At 44.2% G+C, this 16,782-nt stretch overlaps 1 protein-coding gene across 1 annotated transcript; it reads right to left on the minus strand.

Moving 5' to 3' along the window:
- Positions 1-6,256: 6,256 nt before the first annotated feature.
- Positions 6,257-15,695, minus strand: FBXO47 (F-box protein 47). Its single transcript, XM_054801719.1, has 10 exons — positions 15,515-15,695; positions 14,923-15,093; positions 12,054-12,130; positions 11,416-11,493; positions 10,157-10,265; positions 9,074-9,250; positions 8,387-8,533; positions 7,653-7,795; positions 7,086-7,245; positions 6,257-6,390 (listed from the first exon to the last, which is right to left on the minus strand). The coding sequence occupies exons 1-10, from the start codon at positions 15,693-15,695 to the stop codon at positions 6,272-6,274; spliced, it is 1,362 nt and encodes a 453-aa protein (XP_054657694.1). The 3' UTR covers positions 6,257-6,271.
- Positions 15,696-16,782: the final 1,087 nt, after the last annotated feature.

The raw sequence follows: 16,782 nt of genomic DNA on the forward strand, positions 1-16,782 counted from the left end.
CGATTGTGCTGGCTTTGATTGCAGTCGCTTTTCTGGCCATTTTCCTGCTCCCTTGGGACACGGTGGGGATCTCGGGTCTGGGGGAGGCCGCTGGGGTCCTCATCTCTGCCTGGATCCCCAGGGAGTGGGGAACGCCGACGTCCCTGGGAGCCACCCTGGGCTGCGGCTTCTTGGCTCGTCTCAATCCCGCCTGGAGCCCCGCCGCAGCGTCTGTCGATGTGTTGCGGCCCCCGGGTACCACAGAGCCCCAGGGAGTGGAAATTCAGCCGTGAGCCAGGTCGGAGGAACCCTTGCAGAGCACAGGGTGGAGGTGCAGGTGATGCCTTCCCCCCCCCCCCCCTTGCTGTCTCACTTTGGGGTCTCGCTCTCGGAGGCCACACACTGGTTACAACGTGGCTCTGGGTTCTGCGGGGGTCCCAGAACCTCCAGAGACCAGACCCACCCAGGGAAACGGTCAGCTTTGCCGCGGGCAGCGCAGCACGGGCACCGGGTCCCGGCTTCGCTCGACCTCACCGGGAACGCGGCACCACGACAGCCGGGCTCTCCGGTCCCCAACCAGCCCTCGTGCTCAGAGAGCAGCTGGTGATGGCTTAGCTTGGCCGCTGCAGCCTCCCAAGGTGGGATTTTCAACAGCTACAGCGTTTAGTAGTGGGAAAAGAAAATCTTGAAGGTGTGTGGCGAAGGACATTATTTGCATCAACAGCGTTAGCCAAAAAAATTGAAATAGAAAGGCTCCGTGGCGGTTGGTGCTCACTTAAAACTGTATTGCTTTAAACTGTATTGCTTTAAAGTGTACTGAAGCAGGTGGTGTGACGCTGAAAGCACAGGATGGCGCAGTACCCCAGCAGTACCAGACTCCGAAAGGTGAGAGTTCAGCGTGTTCCCGGCGGATCAACGTGGCTTTGCAGCGGCCAAAGCTCATTTTTGCTATTTTCCCCATAGGATGGGCCCTTCCCCAGCTGCAAATGGGGGGGGTGGAGGGGGTGGGGGGTTGCATCACCGTAAGCACCCCCATAAACCGGGCAGCGGTTTGGGTAGGAAGCAGGGGCCAAGCAACTCTCCCGCAGGCAGCCGGTGCCTCCCCGGAGCCCCTCTGGCAGGTCTGGGCTGAGCGAACGCTCCTCCGCCGTGCACGGCTGAAGCCCCATCTGACCATGTGCGTTTATCCCTTTATTTTCCGCCTGCCTGCTGGAAATCGGCTCCATCAGCTCCGGCATCATCTCTCCACCCTGAGCAGAGCGAGCTTTGCTCCGGCTGGGAGGGAGGACGGACGCAGCGGCTGAGCCGTGGGGGGCTGGCGAGCGAAGCGGTGACTCTCTGCTGAGCATCCCCCCTTTTCCACGCCGCGGGGAGCCCGGCAGCCCCTGCCCCACCGGCTCCTCGCTCACCATGCTGGATATTTTCATCCTGATGTTTTTTGCCATCATCGGCCTGGTGATCCTCTCCTACATCATTTACATGCTCTAGAGCGATGCTGGGGAAGATGCGGCTCAGCATCAGCCTCGCGATCGAAGCATCGTCCAGGTGAGCCGGCTGCTCCTCATCCCGCCAGGCTTTAATTTCTGGGAAGAAGCATGTCCGGGGAGGGGGAGGAGAGGGGATAGTTTTGTTTTTAACGCTGTTTTTGGCTGCTGCTCCCTCTGCCTGGCCGAGGCAGCCGAGCTGACAGCACCAGCGCAGCTGTTTCCTGCTCGGGGCTGGAAGGAGGGCACCAGGGTTTGGTTTATAAATCAGGCCACCTCGCCCGCTGAAACGTGCGCCGGCTATTGTGCGGCTGCCGGTTTCTCCCTGCTGGGTTTATCGGCCCCTTCCCCTTTGGAGAAGCTGCTCTCTGCAGCACAAACGTGTGGCTTCTGCTCCCGCGAGGGAGAGAAATAAAACAGTTCAGGGGAGAAGCAAGACGGGATCCCGGTTGCATCATTTTAAAGGAGGCGAAAGGGAGGGGACGTGTGTGTCGTCCCCCCCCCCCCCCGTGCCGGGCGAAGGGGGGGCCGCCGTCGCCGCCTGCACTCGCACACGCTGCCATTTCCCCCCCGCCACCGTCTCTGGGTCTCTGCAGCTCTCGGGCCCAGCTCAGACAAGCGTCTCCTTTCTCTTCCACAGCCGCCGCCTGGTCCGTCTTCCTCGGAGCCTTCTGGAAAAGCCTTAACCCTCCGCACACAACCGGCTGCCCAACGCGGAGCGAGGAGCCGCTCGGGGCCAAGTGGGGAGAAGGAGGGAAATGGGGCGACGGGGGAGAGGGCGGCGAGGCGACATCCCGCCGCCAAGACGTGGGTTGTTCCCGGTGACGCACTCAGCGTCCTGGGGGGATGCCAATGGTCCTGCCCCCACTCGCGTGGCTTTGCCCCTTGGGATGAGCACTTCCGAGGTCGGTCAGTCGGGTTTAATTTTAGAATGCACTTATATTTTTAATGAAAAATGTTCAAGGAAGTGAAATAAAGAGGAATGACACAGGAGAGCGAGCACATCTGCTGGTGTTGACTCTGCCAAAACGCGTCCCTGTGCATTGATGGCGGGGCTGGGGCACACGCGGCTCCGGGAGCAAACCCCGCTTCCATGGAGGGATGGAGGGCACCCCGCAAGCCCCAAGAAGGACGCGGTACCAGCAAACCCTGCTGAACCCCCCCCCACGTCCCCTGGCACGAGGGGGAGCTGGGGATCCAGGCACTGCGGGGGCCAAACCTGGAGGGTGCCCGAGCTCATCCTCCCTCAGGTCCCCTCTCTGGTGTTCAGGGAAGCTCCGGGAGCTCTCACTTCATCTCAGTATAGAAAAAAGGAACATTTTTAATACAATGGAAATTTCTATGGGATGGAAAGAACATTTCAGAGCTTAATTTCCCCCAGCTTGCAGAGGTCTGGGAAGATATTTGGGGCATCGGGAGGATTTTTCCTGTCCTTTTATGAAGCCCTGAACCGATCCCTGCGCGTACACTGTCAGTCACATGCAATGCTGTTTTCAGACCGAAAGTTTCATCCTCCCAGAAGACACAATTTTCATACACCTGGTCTCTCCCAGGAATATATATTTTTTTAAGCAATAAACACCTGAAATATATCTGTAATGGGAAAAACCGCTCATGCTCTGTTAGTTCAGTATGGCACCACCACACGAGAGGGTGCGAGACACCAGAGCTCCAGGGAGCTGGAATTGGTTGATAAGACTTTCGGAAGACCATGTTCGCCTAAAAACGTGGGATTTCAGAGTCTGGGAATGCTGGATGCGGTTGGTGTTGCCAGCTGAATACTTGACACTGCAATTTCCTGTTAGTAAAACTCCTGAGAGAAACACGAAGTTGGTGACTTTGCTCCCAAGCGTGTTCCCAGAGCACCAGCTCCAGCCTGAGCTCCTCAGGGCGATCCCTCAGCGCCGGAGCCCTGGGGATGCGGAAAAGCCTCTCCTCGCTCCACCACCAAATATAGTTGAAAATCAGAAACTTGAAATATTCTGGGAGGAATTTCTTCAAGCATAAGTCATGTTCTCAATAACCTCCGCTTCGTGAGTCTGTATCTGATGTCAACATCTGCAGTGATTAAGAGGGAGTGAGTAACGAGGAATGCGTGGAATGGAAACTCAGCTGAGTGTGAAACCAGGAACAATAATTTTCTCTTACTCTGACCGCTCCTCTCCCTTGGAGAGCCTTACAAACCCGTCAGCTATGCGTAACAATCCCTTCCTCCATGCCCCAAATCAGCCAGCTCCGTTCTGGAAGGTGAAGCGACCCAGCCCAGCAGCTGCGGGCTGCAAAGGGATTGAAACCGCCCGGCAGGAGAGGTGTTTGCAGACAGACAAACGGCTGCAGCGGACAGGGATGGCTCTTTAGCAGATGGGATACAGTGCTGCGCAGCTCAGGGTGCAGTCAGGGTGCAGCCCTGCTCTGAAATGGCTACACTGGCACAGGGGGAATTTTGCTCCTCATCCAGGGAGGGTTTTATCAACTCCCCAAGGCAGCAGAATTTGGCAGCGGAAGAAAAAGCACCATTTTCTCAAGTATCGCTGTCCCAGCTCCACTGGCGCACGGTGCTGCCTGGGGGGGCTCCCCACCTGGCTGCCATTAGCCCAGCGGTGTTTAATTGCGAGAGCCGATCAGACGGTGATCCTGGAAAAGGAGGCTGCAAGGCTGGTGTCGTTTCTCAGCTCAAACAGAACCGGTTTGAGAAGTACAGTTCCGGTGGGTTTGAGCTTTGATCCTTTGGGGAGGAAAGTCCTCAGCTGGTGAAAATGCTGGCGTACGTAGGAACGCTGCAAAAACTAATGCCAAACGCTTGCTGAGCTGTTGTGTATGTAAGAAAAAGAACAGTTAATAATAATTAATAATGCCATCAATATTTCACAATTGGCAGCTGCATAGAACTTGCATTCCTGGAGGATCTGCTGCCAGAGGGAGCTAGCGCCGGCAGAGCTGACATTTCATCTTTGTTGACTGCTGCCAGTGAATCAAAGAACTTACTTTTCCCATATCGCTGCGCTCACATAATGGCATCCCTTGTGATGGGCTGTAATTTATTGCCGCTGTGTCCTCGGTCCCGGGAGATGAGACAGGCACTGGCAGAGAAGCCGCGCCAGCCCTGTGGTGCTTGTCGCAGCACAGCGAAGCAGCGTTACGCACAAGAAATACGATGGACCAAGAAGATGTGGTGGTTCAAGACTCCATTATTCTGGATTCCATCTATTGAGATGATTTATTGGGAGCGATTCCCGCTTATAAAGCCAGGGAACATCTAACGATCTGGGCTGTAGCATTCTGCCTCAGCGGCTTCTTGGCTGCATCTGCCTCTCACTGTACGCGCTGCAAGTCATTTTTCACCTCATATTTTGAGTTCATTAGCGATCACTTTGGAGGCATTCAGTGCACTGACTAGATATCAAAGAGTCTCGCAGTTTGCTTACTTCAGAAATAACACGTAGTCGCAGCGCAATTGCAGTATTGCAGCGTGCTCTTAAAAATAACCTTCAAACGGCGAGAAGAAAAGGATGTTGGAAGCAATTTCTAGCAGAGACACTCCTCTCGGGGAAGGTTTCACCTCTGCCATCTACCGGCACGCTGCAAAGATCCTCAGCAAATTTATATCCCATATCCACTCCTTAATGTACTCAAATCCTGTCTGTAATTATATATTCAACAAATGCCGCAAGAATTTTAAACGTTCAAACTTCCAAGCAAATCATTACAGAGCTGTTGTCAGCTCATTACTGATGAAATCAGGTGGGGGCAGCTGAGATAAATTGGGACCATTTAGGCGTTTCCAGTAGTTGAAGATTGGCTTTCAAAGCTCACTGTAGGTCCCTGCAGCTAAAATCTGGTCCTGAAGGAACACTAAAATGTTTGGAAAGTGATTTAGATGGAGAAGGCAGCTATTTAAAAGAAAACAGCCATGTTGTAAACAAGGCACAGTAAAGTAAGTGCTTTTTATTACGTATTTTTGGTTTGAAGGCAATATAGCAGAAAATCAAAACCTTTTCTAAGTGGCAAACATTTATACACTTTAATGAAACAGTGATCTTAGCCTATGTGCATTTAACATAGGCTTAACTTCAACTTAGCTAAGTCCTATGAAGGCAAATACACTTCAACAGCTCAGTTATTACATGAGGCAGGGAGAGGGATTTGAAATTTCTTCTGCTTGAGGGTTAAAAGGCACCTGTAGTTTTCTGGGGGGGAAATTGCCTTGCTTGATCAAAGCAGTTAAATTGCTTTCAGGAATTGCCTCTTTCTGCTAAAACTGAATGTAGAATCTCTGGAGCAGATTGTAAGAGTTAGCGAGAGACCCTGGCAAACTGGAAAAATGTAGCTATGCTTCTCTAATGATGTCTGCCTTTTTCTCCTCTGATTCCCAAGAGAAAACAAAATTAAAAGATCAAAATGTTTTTGGTTCTGAACTAAGATAACATTCTTCAATTTGTGTATGCACATCAAATATGAAAACCATGTCATTTTTATTGTGTATGCAAACATACACAGTGGGAAAAGAATGCAGTTTATGTTCCCAAACCAGAGGCCCCCAGCCTGCTTCCTCAGTGTGTCTTAACGCAGCCGCAGAGGAGCAAAACGTGCGGAACTCCGCTGCAAACACTCAGAGGTCCCCCAGTATGTTCTGTGAGCTCATTCAGCTGGTCTGACACGTATGTCACTAGCTTCTCCCGCTGCCACTCCAGCTCTTACTGGAATGGAAATGTAAGAAATAATTGGACACTTCTTTGCAAATGTTTAAAGATAAAAAAAAAAAATATAATCCAGCAGGAGTAGAGCAAGAGTCTGTAAAATTCAGAGCATCAAATGGTGTTGCTGTTGCTTCTCATGGTCAAGTACAGAATTTCTTTATGGAAGTTTGCTTGTGCATTTACCAGGTGAAACAAATTCAAAAAGCTGCTGTCCTCTTCATCACGATCCCCTACCAGGGCAAAGAAAACCATTTAAAAATGATTAGTGAAACTGAATAATTTCTTTGAAGATAAATCTTACTCCTTCAGTGTTTTCAGCAGAGGCAGCCTCCACTTAGATTTATGAGGCATCAGCTACTGCACCTGATGGCAGGACAGCTGTGAAATAACACGGGAGACTCTCTCCAAAATTCCTTCACCGGCTTGTCCAGAGATGGACAAGAACAATTGTGCGTTAAGACAAAAATCTGTCCTAACTGAGCAGGCTGTTCATCTTTACAGCTTGCCATCATAATCAGTCTGGAGGTTTTATCAAGGCTGACAAGCTGTGGACAGGGAGCAACTGCAGCTTGTTGAGCTGAACAGGCTGGCTGGCAGCTGCTCAGCGCCTGTCTTTAGACATGGCCCAAAAGGACCTCAGGCCCGATGCTCTGGTGGGACGTGTTTTAAAAGACTCTTGGTTTCACTATCCATGGCACTAGGAATCTCTCAGGCAAGAGAGACCAGTTAAAATAAATGTCTCTCCCATTTATGACACTTGATTCATTATTTTATGTTAGCAAAAAAACTTCAAGCGCTCCAGTATTGCTCTGGCTGGTGAGGGAGGGAAGGAGGACAGGCTGTGATGCCACGCTGACTCTGTCGCCTTGCTCAGTGCTAGCTCCCGATTAAAGAGCTGATCCTGGCTCCTGACCCGCAGGCTTACCGGACAGTACGGCCTGTAGCATGTCCATGACCATGTGAGCAAAGGCATTCTCCACACACTGCAGGAAGTTGTTTCTCTCCCCTGGAGTGCCGAAAACTTTGCAGACCTTCTGCATCATTTTTACTGCCCAGTCCATGCAGTACAGGTCCTTCTCACAGACCTGACATAGAAAGGAGATATTAGAAACACACCTTTTATGATGAGTACAAAGCTATAAAAGGCAAGATTAAATTTTAGAATTAACTATTGATTCTAATGCATGACTGGATCAGTTGCAGCCGTGGTCTGGAAAATTAGGGTTTGTTATGAGGACGTAGAGGTTGTTGTTGGCATGCTAACCGAGGAACTTCACAACTTTTCACTAGTGGTCCTTCTCCTCAAGGACAGGCTTGGCCCCTTGCAGAGATGTGCTGGATAGGGACCAGAGGGTGGAAGGGTACCAAGCCTCTTGCTGGACTTACTCCTCGTGTGTAGGAATAGATGGGGAAACAGTTTTCAAGGCTCAGAAAGCAAATCTGGGGGTAAAGAGCCAAAAGGCCCGAGCCTGCTCTGCTCAGTAGTACTCACCAAAGCCAGGAAGACCATGAGCCTGGCTAACTCAATGGCTCTCCCATTCACGGCTTTACTGGCCATGAAAGTGAAGCAAATGTTGTTTCCACTCAGAATAAGCAGCCGAGCATTGTTCTCCATGAGCCACTCCCGGGGAACAACTTTGTAATAAAATAGAGAGAATTTTAGTGATCTTTGAACAAAAAGAACAGAGTGCCACAATAGTTATTCTGAATTTATGAATTGTTGGCTTTGATAGCTAACCAGAATTTGTGAGGGGATACCCTCTGGGATACAACTGCAGCAATGAAGTCGTATAAGCAATTCTTACCAGCGGTACAGTTAGACCGCTTCATGATAGCTTCTGTGATATCATCTCACCCAAAACGAACTTTCAATGTAGCTGTTAACATTGTTCAGTAGAATTTTGGCTTGAACAAACATTATGTTTTCAGCTCACACAGTTTGGACAATGTTTCCTTAATAATGGCTAGACAAGACTTGAATTTTAAAGGTCTTAAAATAGTTCACAATGGGGAAAGACAGCCTGAATTTGTAAGCAGTGCTGAGTTTCTCTCATCCACGGCTACTGCCTGGCTTCCAAGTGTAATGACTTTTCCAGTTACGCCACAGCTACTGTGAGGAATATTGCAGTTTCCCAAGGCATCTCTGTGTCTGAAACACACTTATTGCCAGATTTGGAGGACATGAGCATATAATCCTATGGATTAATGATAAAGGCAAAAACACACCTGACAGCTCATCCACAAGACTGATAACATCATCTGCTGTCCATTCTCTAGCTTCTGTATCATACAGCAGTTTAATTGCATCTGCTAGACCTTTCAGACTGGTCTCATCTGTTGGTCCTTCTATCATTTTCTGCCAAACCACATGTCCTGAGCAATATATTAATCACAACTGCCATTAAGTGACAAAGTAAATTATTTTTTTTTTTAAACAAGCAGGGTGCTAAACTGGGCCTGACAGCAGAGTCGGAGGAGGGGAATTCAGGTAACACAACTCAGTCTTTGTGACGGTGGGATTTTTTCCATCTGTCATTTTAGCAGGGACAGTGGTAGTTGCAGCATGAATCACAGGGCAATTTAAAGAAACCCAGGTTTAATAATTGAGGGAGAGAGCATGCTCTTCTTCAGGGAAACAGATGCTTCTTGGAGGTGCATTGGAGCTAACTCTACCCTGAGCAGGGGAGAATAGAGGAACAGAGGTGCAACCCCTTCACTTGAATTGTAACTTTTTTCTATCTCATTTATGTATTTATCTATGTTAGTGAGCTCTGGTTAAGCAGAATGATTTTTTCCAGGCAATACAATTACATTTTATTTGCATAAAGCTTGGTTTTCAGAAATGCTGCATCCTGCAAGGAAATCTCATTCTCAGGGAACAAACTTTGAAAATTAACCCCCCAGACTACTCGCCATCCAGAGGGGACACTGGCCCAAAGATGATGTACAGCAGGCGAGCTTGATTAACCATGGGCCACGGCTTTAAAATACGAGTCAACCAAAACGCAGAATCACTTCGATGAATCCAGTGGTTCAACAAGACGCTACGACAGTATAACCTTATCCGCAGCTCTAGCTTCCGCGCACTTCCTGGAGTAAAAGAATGTAGATATTATAAATCCATCAAGCCTCACACAATACAGATGATCACCTTTTTTTTTCCTAGGACGAGAAAGAAGGATTTTCTTAAAGCTGCCTAAGAACATCTAGGGGGATTTAATTAAATTCTCAGCTGTTACGTCCCGAGTCTGGCTCTTTTGGGTATGTTGCGCTAATTCAGGCCACAGAATCTATCGATGCACCCTCTGGTACCTTTCTGCAGCAACTCATGTGTCTTCAAGGGCTCTCAGCTCTGTTTTTTTTGTTTCTATTTTTTGGCATCAGTCAGTGGAAATAGGAGGAAGTGTGTATAAGGGTGAGTATAAAGTGTTCCACAGAAACACCCAGTTCCGTGCTGGGTAACGTGAGAATTTCTTGAGAGTCATGTGGCACATCAGTGTTGTGTTTCAGAAATATTAAACCTAACTTTTTACTGCATCACTTTATTTCTATGTTGGCTCCTTTCCCATTGATTCCACTAGAACTGGTGTACAGTAGAAAAGAGTCAAATCCATGTTACTGTTTACGTAACATATATCTTATGCATTAGTTTGCTAATGGAATGATTCAAAAAAACCCCAACGCCTCTCAAGACAACTCTCTTCACTACAGGATACACATTAAAGACAAAAGCACTTTGCTTTTGGTGAAGGAAAATAGCTGTATCTATCTATATGAAGGGCAAGTATTTGCTTTAGAATGCCCACTTTCTGCGTAATGCTGGAGCTAACAGAACGTACATGTGAGTCAGGAAAGGACTAGTGCTACAAGGCTTAGCTGAGCTGAAAGTCTCAATTCTAGACACATTTTGTTTGCAGTAATCAAGATCCATTTTCTGACTTCTCCATGCTAGCGCATTTTGATTTTTGTAGGACTTTTGTCTGTTTTGATGATTACCTGGTTTGCTGCTGACAACCGTCTGTACTTTACGGGGTAAATTGCTCAGCTCACAGAGGAAGTTAAAAACCCGGTGACACTCTAATTCATCCCAGCCTGCTGTTAGGATCTGAAGATTACAAAAGAAAGGAGGGGAAAAATGAATAGATTGAGCCATAGTTTAGGTCACAATGCCATTTCTCAGATAACTACAATCTGTCCTGCAATTTTTCAGAAGAACAGAGAGGGACGGTGGCATACCTGGAGTGTGGTGCCTGCACAGCATCTCCCCAATGAGCGTAGGGAAACCATTATCTGCTACAGAGGGGCTGTACATTATGGCAGAGGTTGTACTTAAGCTTAACGCAGCCCAGAATCAAAAGCTGCTAATGGTGTTCCACATTCAGGGCCAAGATCTGATTTTTGAACCTTATGTGGAAAAGTACACAAAGGTATTTGCTACAAAGACAGATGTCCTAGCACAAATAATTATCTGTAACTCTTAATCATGGAAAGATAATCACATTTTTTTTGTCTTATCAAAGACTTCAATGCTGCATACATATACAGCACCTGTATGCTTAAGTTTCTAAGACTTAAATGCATTTAAAATGTGCTCACAATGCCAGTTCTCTCTAAGAGAGAATTTGTTTCTGTATTTTTTTAAACAGACTTACTCTCCAGTAAAGGCTCCATTATGGCAATTCTAACACTTCACAATCAAACATCTCAAGTACTGTTAAAAAGGTCCTACCCTTAAACGTTTTACTGCATGTTTGCAATCACAGTCATCATTACAGTAAATAAGCTGTGGATTGCTGAACTAATTCATCTGACACTGATATTATTATTATTATTATTATTATTATTATTATTATTATTAACTTTAAGCTACACAAACTAACAAAAATATTCTGGCACATGATGTGTATAGCCATTTACTTTTAAACTAAACCATCTCTGCTCTGGATTTGTGAATTTCAAGCTGTGTAAGAAAATCCTCCCCTTCTCCCATGTCTTCTTAGATAATAAATTGCTAATCAAAATGCAGACTGGTTGGTAGTGAAATCCAGACCAAGGAATTCTCAAGAGTCAAATCAGCAACTTTAACAACCAGAAAGGAAATTCAGAGAACTGTGTGAATAATACCTTCCCCGCTACCCCCCAAGGCTCAAAACCATCTTATAAATGTCTTGCAAAAACACAGATTAATTTAGAAAACTACCTTAGTTTTCTTTTATATTTGTGATACTTGCCTTCTCTTTGTAAAGATACGGTACCTGTAAAAATACCCCATAGCACTGTAATCCTAAACAATGCAAAGGACTTGGACACCCATTAAGTTTAAAACAGGAAACCTGCAAATGAAAAACACTGGTAATTTATCTTAACTGACCGTAAGCTAATTCCTGTGATTGAAAATTCTCTGTTCTACTTGCCTACATCAATACTGATTAGAGAGGTTCAGAAGGATTCCCTTCTCTTATTGTGTAAGGAAACAAGTAGTAGTACCTATGTTATGGCTTAGCATTATGTTCTAAACTGTGGTCAAATGAGCGTGCAAAAGGAAGGTAAGAAGAACAGTCCTGTTTTCCAGAGGGTAAAATTTCTGTGAAGAGCTGTGCTCTTCCACTGCAAAATTTCTAGTTGTCCACAAACTGAAGAAATGTTGAAAACCACTGATCTTGGAATATGAAATCTCAGTAGAACGGCCTTGTGTTCTATAGGCTGGCTTAGGTTTTTCTATTATTATTAAAAAGAGGCTGATTTAAAATCGTTACATTAATTACGCTGTAGTAATAAACTCCAGCAATGGCACAGTAAAGGCATAATTCAACTAAAAATTGCCTTCTAGAAATAGTAAGGTAAGTGCAAAGGACAGTTTCCTGAAACATGCGTGAACGGAATGTGAACTTACTTCTGAGAGAATCTTGTGTATATACTTTAGCCTATCTTTTGTAGGCAGTAGAAGTGTGCATCTTTTAAGCAACAATCCTGTGAACAAAACAAATACATGCACGACTTTGAGTATACATACATGGCACATACGTTACTGAATTAGTTTAAGCATTCACATCACAAGCATGCACACGCTAGTGAGAAAAAGCTGCTCCTGCAAGGCGAAAAGAGCAGCACAGAGCGGAAATCTGGAGAAGGGACATCTTTTACTAAAGAAATGTTGTCCAGGAGTACATAGGCTTCCTTTGCCATAACTTGTTTATTGTGTTGTTTTAAAGCCCCTGTTAGTCACAGTTGGAGCCCTATTAAAATTACTATATTGGTTTTAGAATTAGAGCTGTTAAAAATATTGGAAATAAATGTTACTTGTTGCACCTCTTTTAACAATCCCCTGTGGAATGCTGGTTTCCCCCTTACATCACGGAAAGCTGAGCTTCCAAAATTTTTTCAAGATAGCCACATGCTCTAAAAAGAAAATATTCTAAACTGTGTTAATGTAAAACATAGCTAAGAGGTAAAATTATTTTCCTATACAGGACTGAAATGGTATGTGTTTAGGATGTCAAAGTCTGGAGTTCATTATAGTGTGGAACAGCTGTTTGTTAAGCAGCATTTTTTTCTACACTACTGATAGAAAATGGGTTACCAGCCTGCGCTTCAAAAACTTTTACCAGAGTAAAATATATGTATTGTGTTTGTTAATTATTCAAGAAATCCACAGAAAAGCATGTACTTTTTCTTTGGTGGGGGGAAGGAAACTTTTTTCCTGAATTGTCAGTCTCCCAAAAAATACATAACTTCTCCAATGTCAAAAAGTACTTCATGCATTTAGTGTGGTTCTAAATTGACTCTTTCCTTATATAGAAGTGTGTTAGCATTCCTACACGAGACATAATTTATTCATCAGCCTAGGACATGGTCCAAAGCTCAGTCAAGTCAATTTTCTATTGACTAAATTAGACTTTGGAGAGAACTCCCTGAAGAATAGTTGAAACTGTTAAGACAGGGTAGCTGGAAATCAGAATACAGCTATCAGCGTGGGGAAAAATAATGTTGAGTAGCAAGGGCTGAGCAAAAGGTACTGCTGCTGGTTTGGTAGAGCAAAATCCCCCCCTCTGCAGAAGGACAGTGACATGATCATTTATAACTCAAGTCTATTTTAAACAATGACCGAAATTCTGACCCCATTACAAGTACTGGAAGATTCTACCCTGGACTTGAGTGGAGCCAGACCCCGCTGAGTTAAGTGAGATTGATGTAATATGTAGACCCTGCTCAGGCTCTCTGAATGGGAATGAATTTTTCCCATTGAGTCCAGTCTTTCCTGCTGTAAAGTAAATATTGATTTTGCAACTGACCTTTTAACAAAAACGTTCTCTTGAGCCTTCCACTGATGACACAGATACTGCCAATGATCTTTATATTTTGAATAGGTCATGATTTTACTACTAGGCCTACTATAGCGATGGGTTCACACCTACATTTAAATAACAAGTTGCCATTTTGTATGTGGTTACTACAAAGCCCAAAGTAATTTTGATTTTTTTTTTAATTGTAGGGTTTCAGGCTTCATTTTAAAAATAAGCCACTAAGATTATTTTAAGATACCTCAAAACCTACGTGGATTGCTTACAATAGGAGGTCTTTGGTCTAAATTATTTCAATGGTGTTCCTTTACCTCGTGTATGCCTTTACTTAATGTCTTAAGTTCAAACCATACTTAGAATTCTGCATCTAACCATGGCATCATTTTATTTCTCTGTCAAATGAACAATGTTTTCTTTATCAGCTAGGTGACAGTAAATAGATATGGATCAAGTTATGTTTCAATTTAATTTGCTTCTCTGATAGAACACTTTAGAATGAGTTAGAACCAATGTGTTTTAAAAATTAGCAGCAAAGTTAAAAAGCAAACAATTTTTAATTTAAGGATGTACAGTGCTCCCCATTACCATTGAACCCACATTATTTTGATTAGATTTCTATTACACTATGCCAAAAGAGGTCTGAGCAGCTGAAAGAAAGAACAAGTGACTCTTTACACCCAGAAAGGGTTTGGTTAGCGTACAGTATACCAGGACAGCAAAAGCACAGACATTTTCGCATTGCCCTTAAGCTAGGAGCGAGAGGCAAATGTGTTCTTCATGCCCATTTCAGTCTCTGATACAAAGCTGCCAAGGAGAATGCCACTCACTGACTACTGTGATAACATTTTTGTGACGAGCAGGCTTCTTTTCTAAGAAGCGGAATGCAATCTGCACTACATCTCAAGTAGACTATCAAGCAGGCTTTCTGATGGCAACTGTTGGTCGCTTTAGAATTAGGCTGGGTTTAAGTACTTGCGGCTACATTTCCCAGACTGAGGAATGCGAGCTGCTCCGCAGTGATACATGAAGGCAGTCGGAACAGCCAAATTCCTCCCGCTAGCGTGGGGCCTGGGAGTCTTGGTTTCTGCTGCAGTTTCCAGTGGTGGTGTCCAAACAAACTAAATTTGGAAACACCTACTACTGAGAACTGATCCTCTGCCCAAGCGCTGCTTGCCATTTAATAGGAAAAAAATAAACATGGAGGAAGCAGAACGTACATTATTTTTTCCGTCACTAAGAGGTTTTGGAATTATTTCAGGTAATTCCTCCCACCTTCCCCTGCCAGTTAATAGTATTTGAGTGGGCTATTTGGCATGGGGAGGAACTTCGCTTTCACAGGGAACTGTGCAAATGATTTGGGTCGTATCCTCAGCATTTTACCGATCAATGCATATAACAGAAGAAACCTTTTAACTGAGCTTGGTTCTCCTCTAATTGTTACCATTTCCATTAAAGGATCACCTAGAGATTTGTAGTGCTCTAAAATATAGGATCCTTCTCTCTTGCCAGGTAGCTCAAGGTTATGAAAGTCTTGCGGTAAGAGCCTTCGGTTTCCTGATGGGGTTGAGATGTAATTAATAAGGCGGTTGCTGATGGTTTTCGACACCATGCTCAGCATGCTGATATCCTTCACTGAAAAAGCAAAACCCAGTATACTTGTAGATTTTTACTGCAAGAAAAATGCTGATCACTAGTCAATAACTTTATCTTGCTTCAAAAATAGGTCAGGAAATAAGATTTACAAATACAACAAAATTTAATTACTGTTTATCTCCTCTGCCAACAAACTGTAGTAATTGGAAATGGATAGATCTAAGGAATACTTTTCACACATAATAGGAAAAAAAGACTTCAAATACTTTCTAATTATAATTTAAATTTTGGTCACTTGGTTCTTTATACATAAAAGCTGAAAATTCAGAGAGTAATTCACATAAAATAACTTCAACTAGCTAAAAGCTAAAGCATTTTAAATAATGGCTTTTTCTAAATGGAAATTTTTCGTGGTAATTTTCAGATATTGGAAGTAATACCTTTCTTATCAGAGTCTCACCTGAAAGATAATTCAGTACCATTTGAAAGATCTCTAATGGAAGTGTTTTAAAATATCCAAGTGTTGACAGAGATTGGGAATCTGTGTCCAAGATGTTGCAGCACTGTCTGGAGCGACGGTTACTGCGTCTGTATTTCTGGTTGGGAATCAAGGTGTAGCCGGTCCCTGCAGCGGATGTCATTGTTCTGTTAGTCCCATAAATTTAACCTGGAGAGAAAATATGAAAGTCCTGTTTTCCAAGGAGGAAAACAGTATACTCAAAACTAGGCTAAGAGGAAATCACTCTGTTGTAGACACCACAACAGAGTCAGAAAATCTTGTCGTATACGTAGGATATATTTTTGTTTTAATTTAGTGCAATGATATGCAATTTACTAAATAATTTTCCAATTCCATGTCTCAGAAAATGGAATATTCAGCTGATCATAGAGGAGGAAAAGATAAAAGCACTGGGGGACATCATACGAGTAGGACATCAGAAAGTTAGGAAGATAGTTCTAAATGGGAACTCTTGAGAAAGTATATGCGATGGTACAAGTACAGTAATTAACGTTCTCTTACCTTCGTGCACTAATTAGGCAACAGAATGTGAAAAAGTTATGGGCATGTTATTGAAATGATTTTCATGTTATTTGGTTCCTTTAGAGTGATAACTACTTATACATATGCTTGCATATGACCAAAAAAAAAGATTAAAAGTTTTTTCCTGCAGCATTTAAGCTTAATTGAATATAATGACTTTATGCGTGATGTACAAATAAATAATACAGTATTGCTATATAAAAAACTCCAGTGACCCAGACCCAAGCTGATGAGGGTCTGAAAAGTAATGAGCTTTAAAAGATCAAGAAATATGTTCCTTTGATTTGCCTTCTGGTTTCTGAATCTCTAGAATAGGTACACTTCACATTGTCAGGCAACAATGACAGTTAGTGACTCATTACCTCTTAAATATTTTTTTTTAACAGATTTTTCACCCTATTTCTTGATTCGAGCAGCTGAGGCTTCAGGGAAATTGCCAAAGAGAATGAGTGCTGCAGTATAATTACAAGAGCTGGCAGCACTGGTTGTAACATAATTGGAACCCGTCCAAGGCTGCAGTGCAACATCCCAGCTACCATCAGTGGGAAATACACTCAGAGAATAGACCTCATTGTTTCAAAGATTAAAAATTTACAAAAATTACAGAAAACAAGTTCCAAACATCCTTCATATTTATTACGAAAGCATGCAAGCCAGACCTCTCTAATAGGCCACAGAGCAAAATC

The sequence above is a fragment of the Grus americana genome, chromosome 22 (assembly GCF_028858705.1).
Source record: "Grus americana isolate bGruAme1 chromosome 22, bGruAme1.mat, whole genome shotgun sequence".
NCBI classification, from domain to species: domain Eukaryota; kingdom Metazoa; phylum Chordata; class Aves; order Gruiformes; family Gruidae; genus Grus; species Grus americana.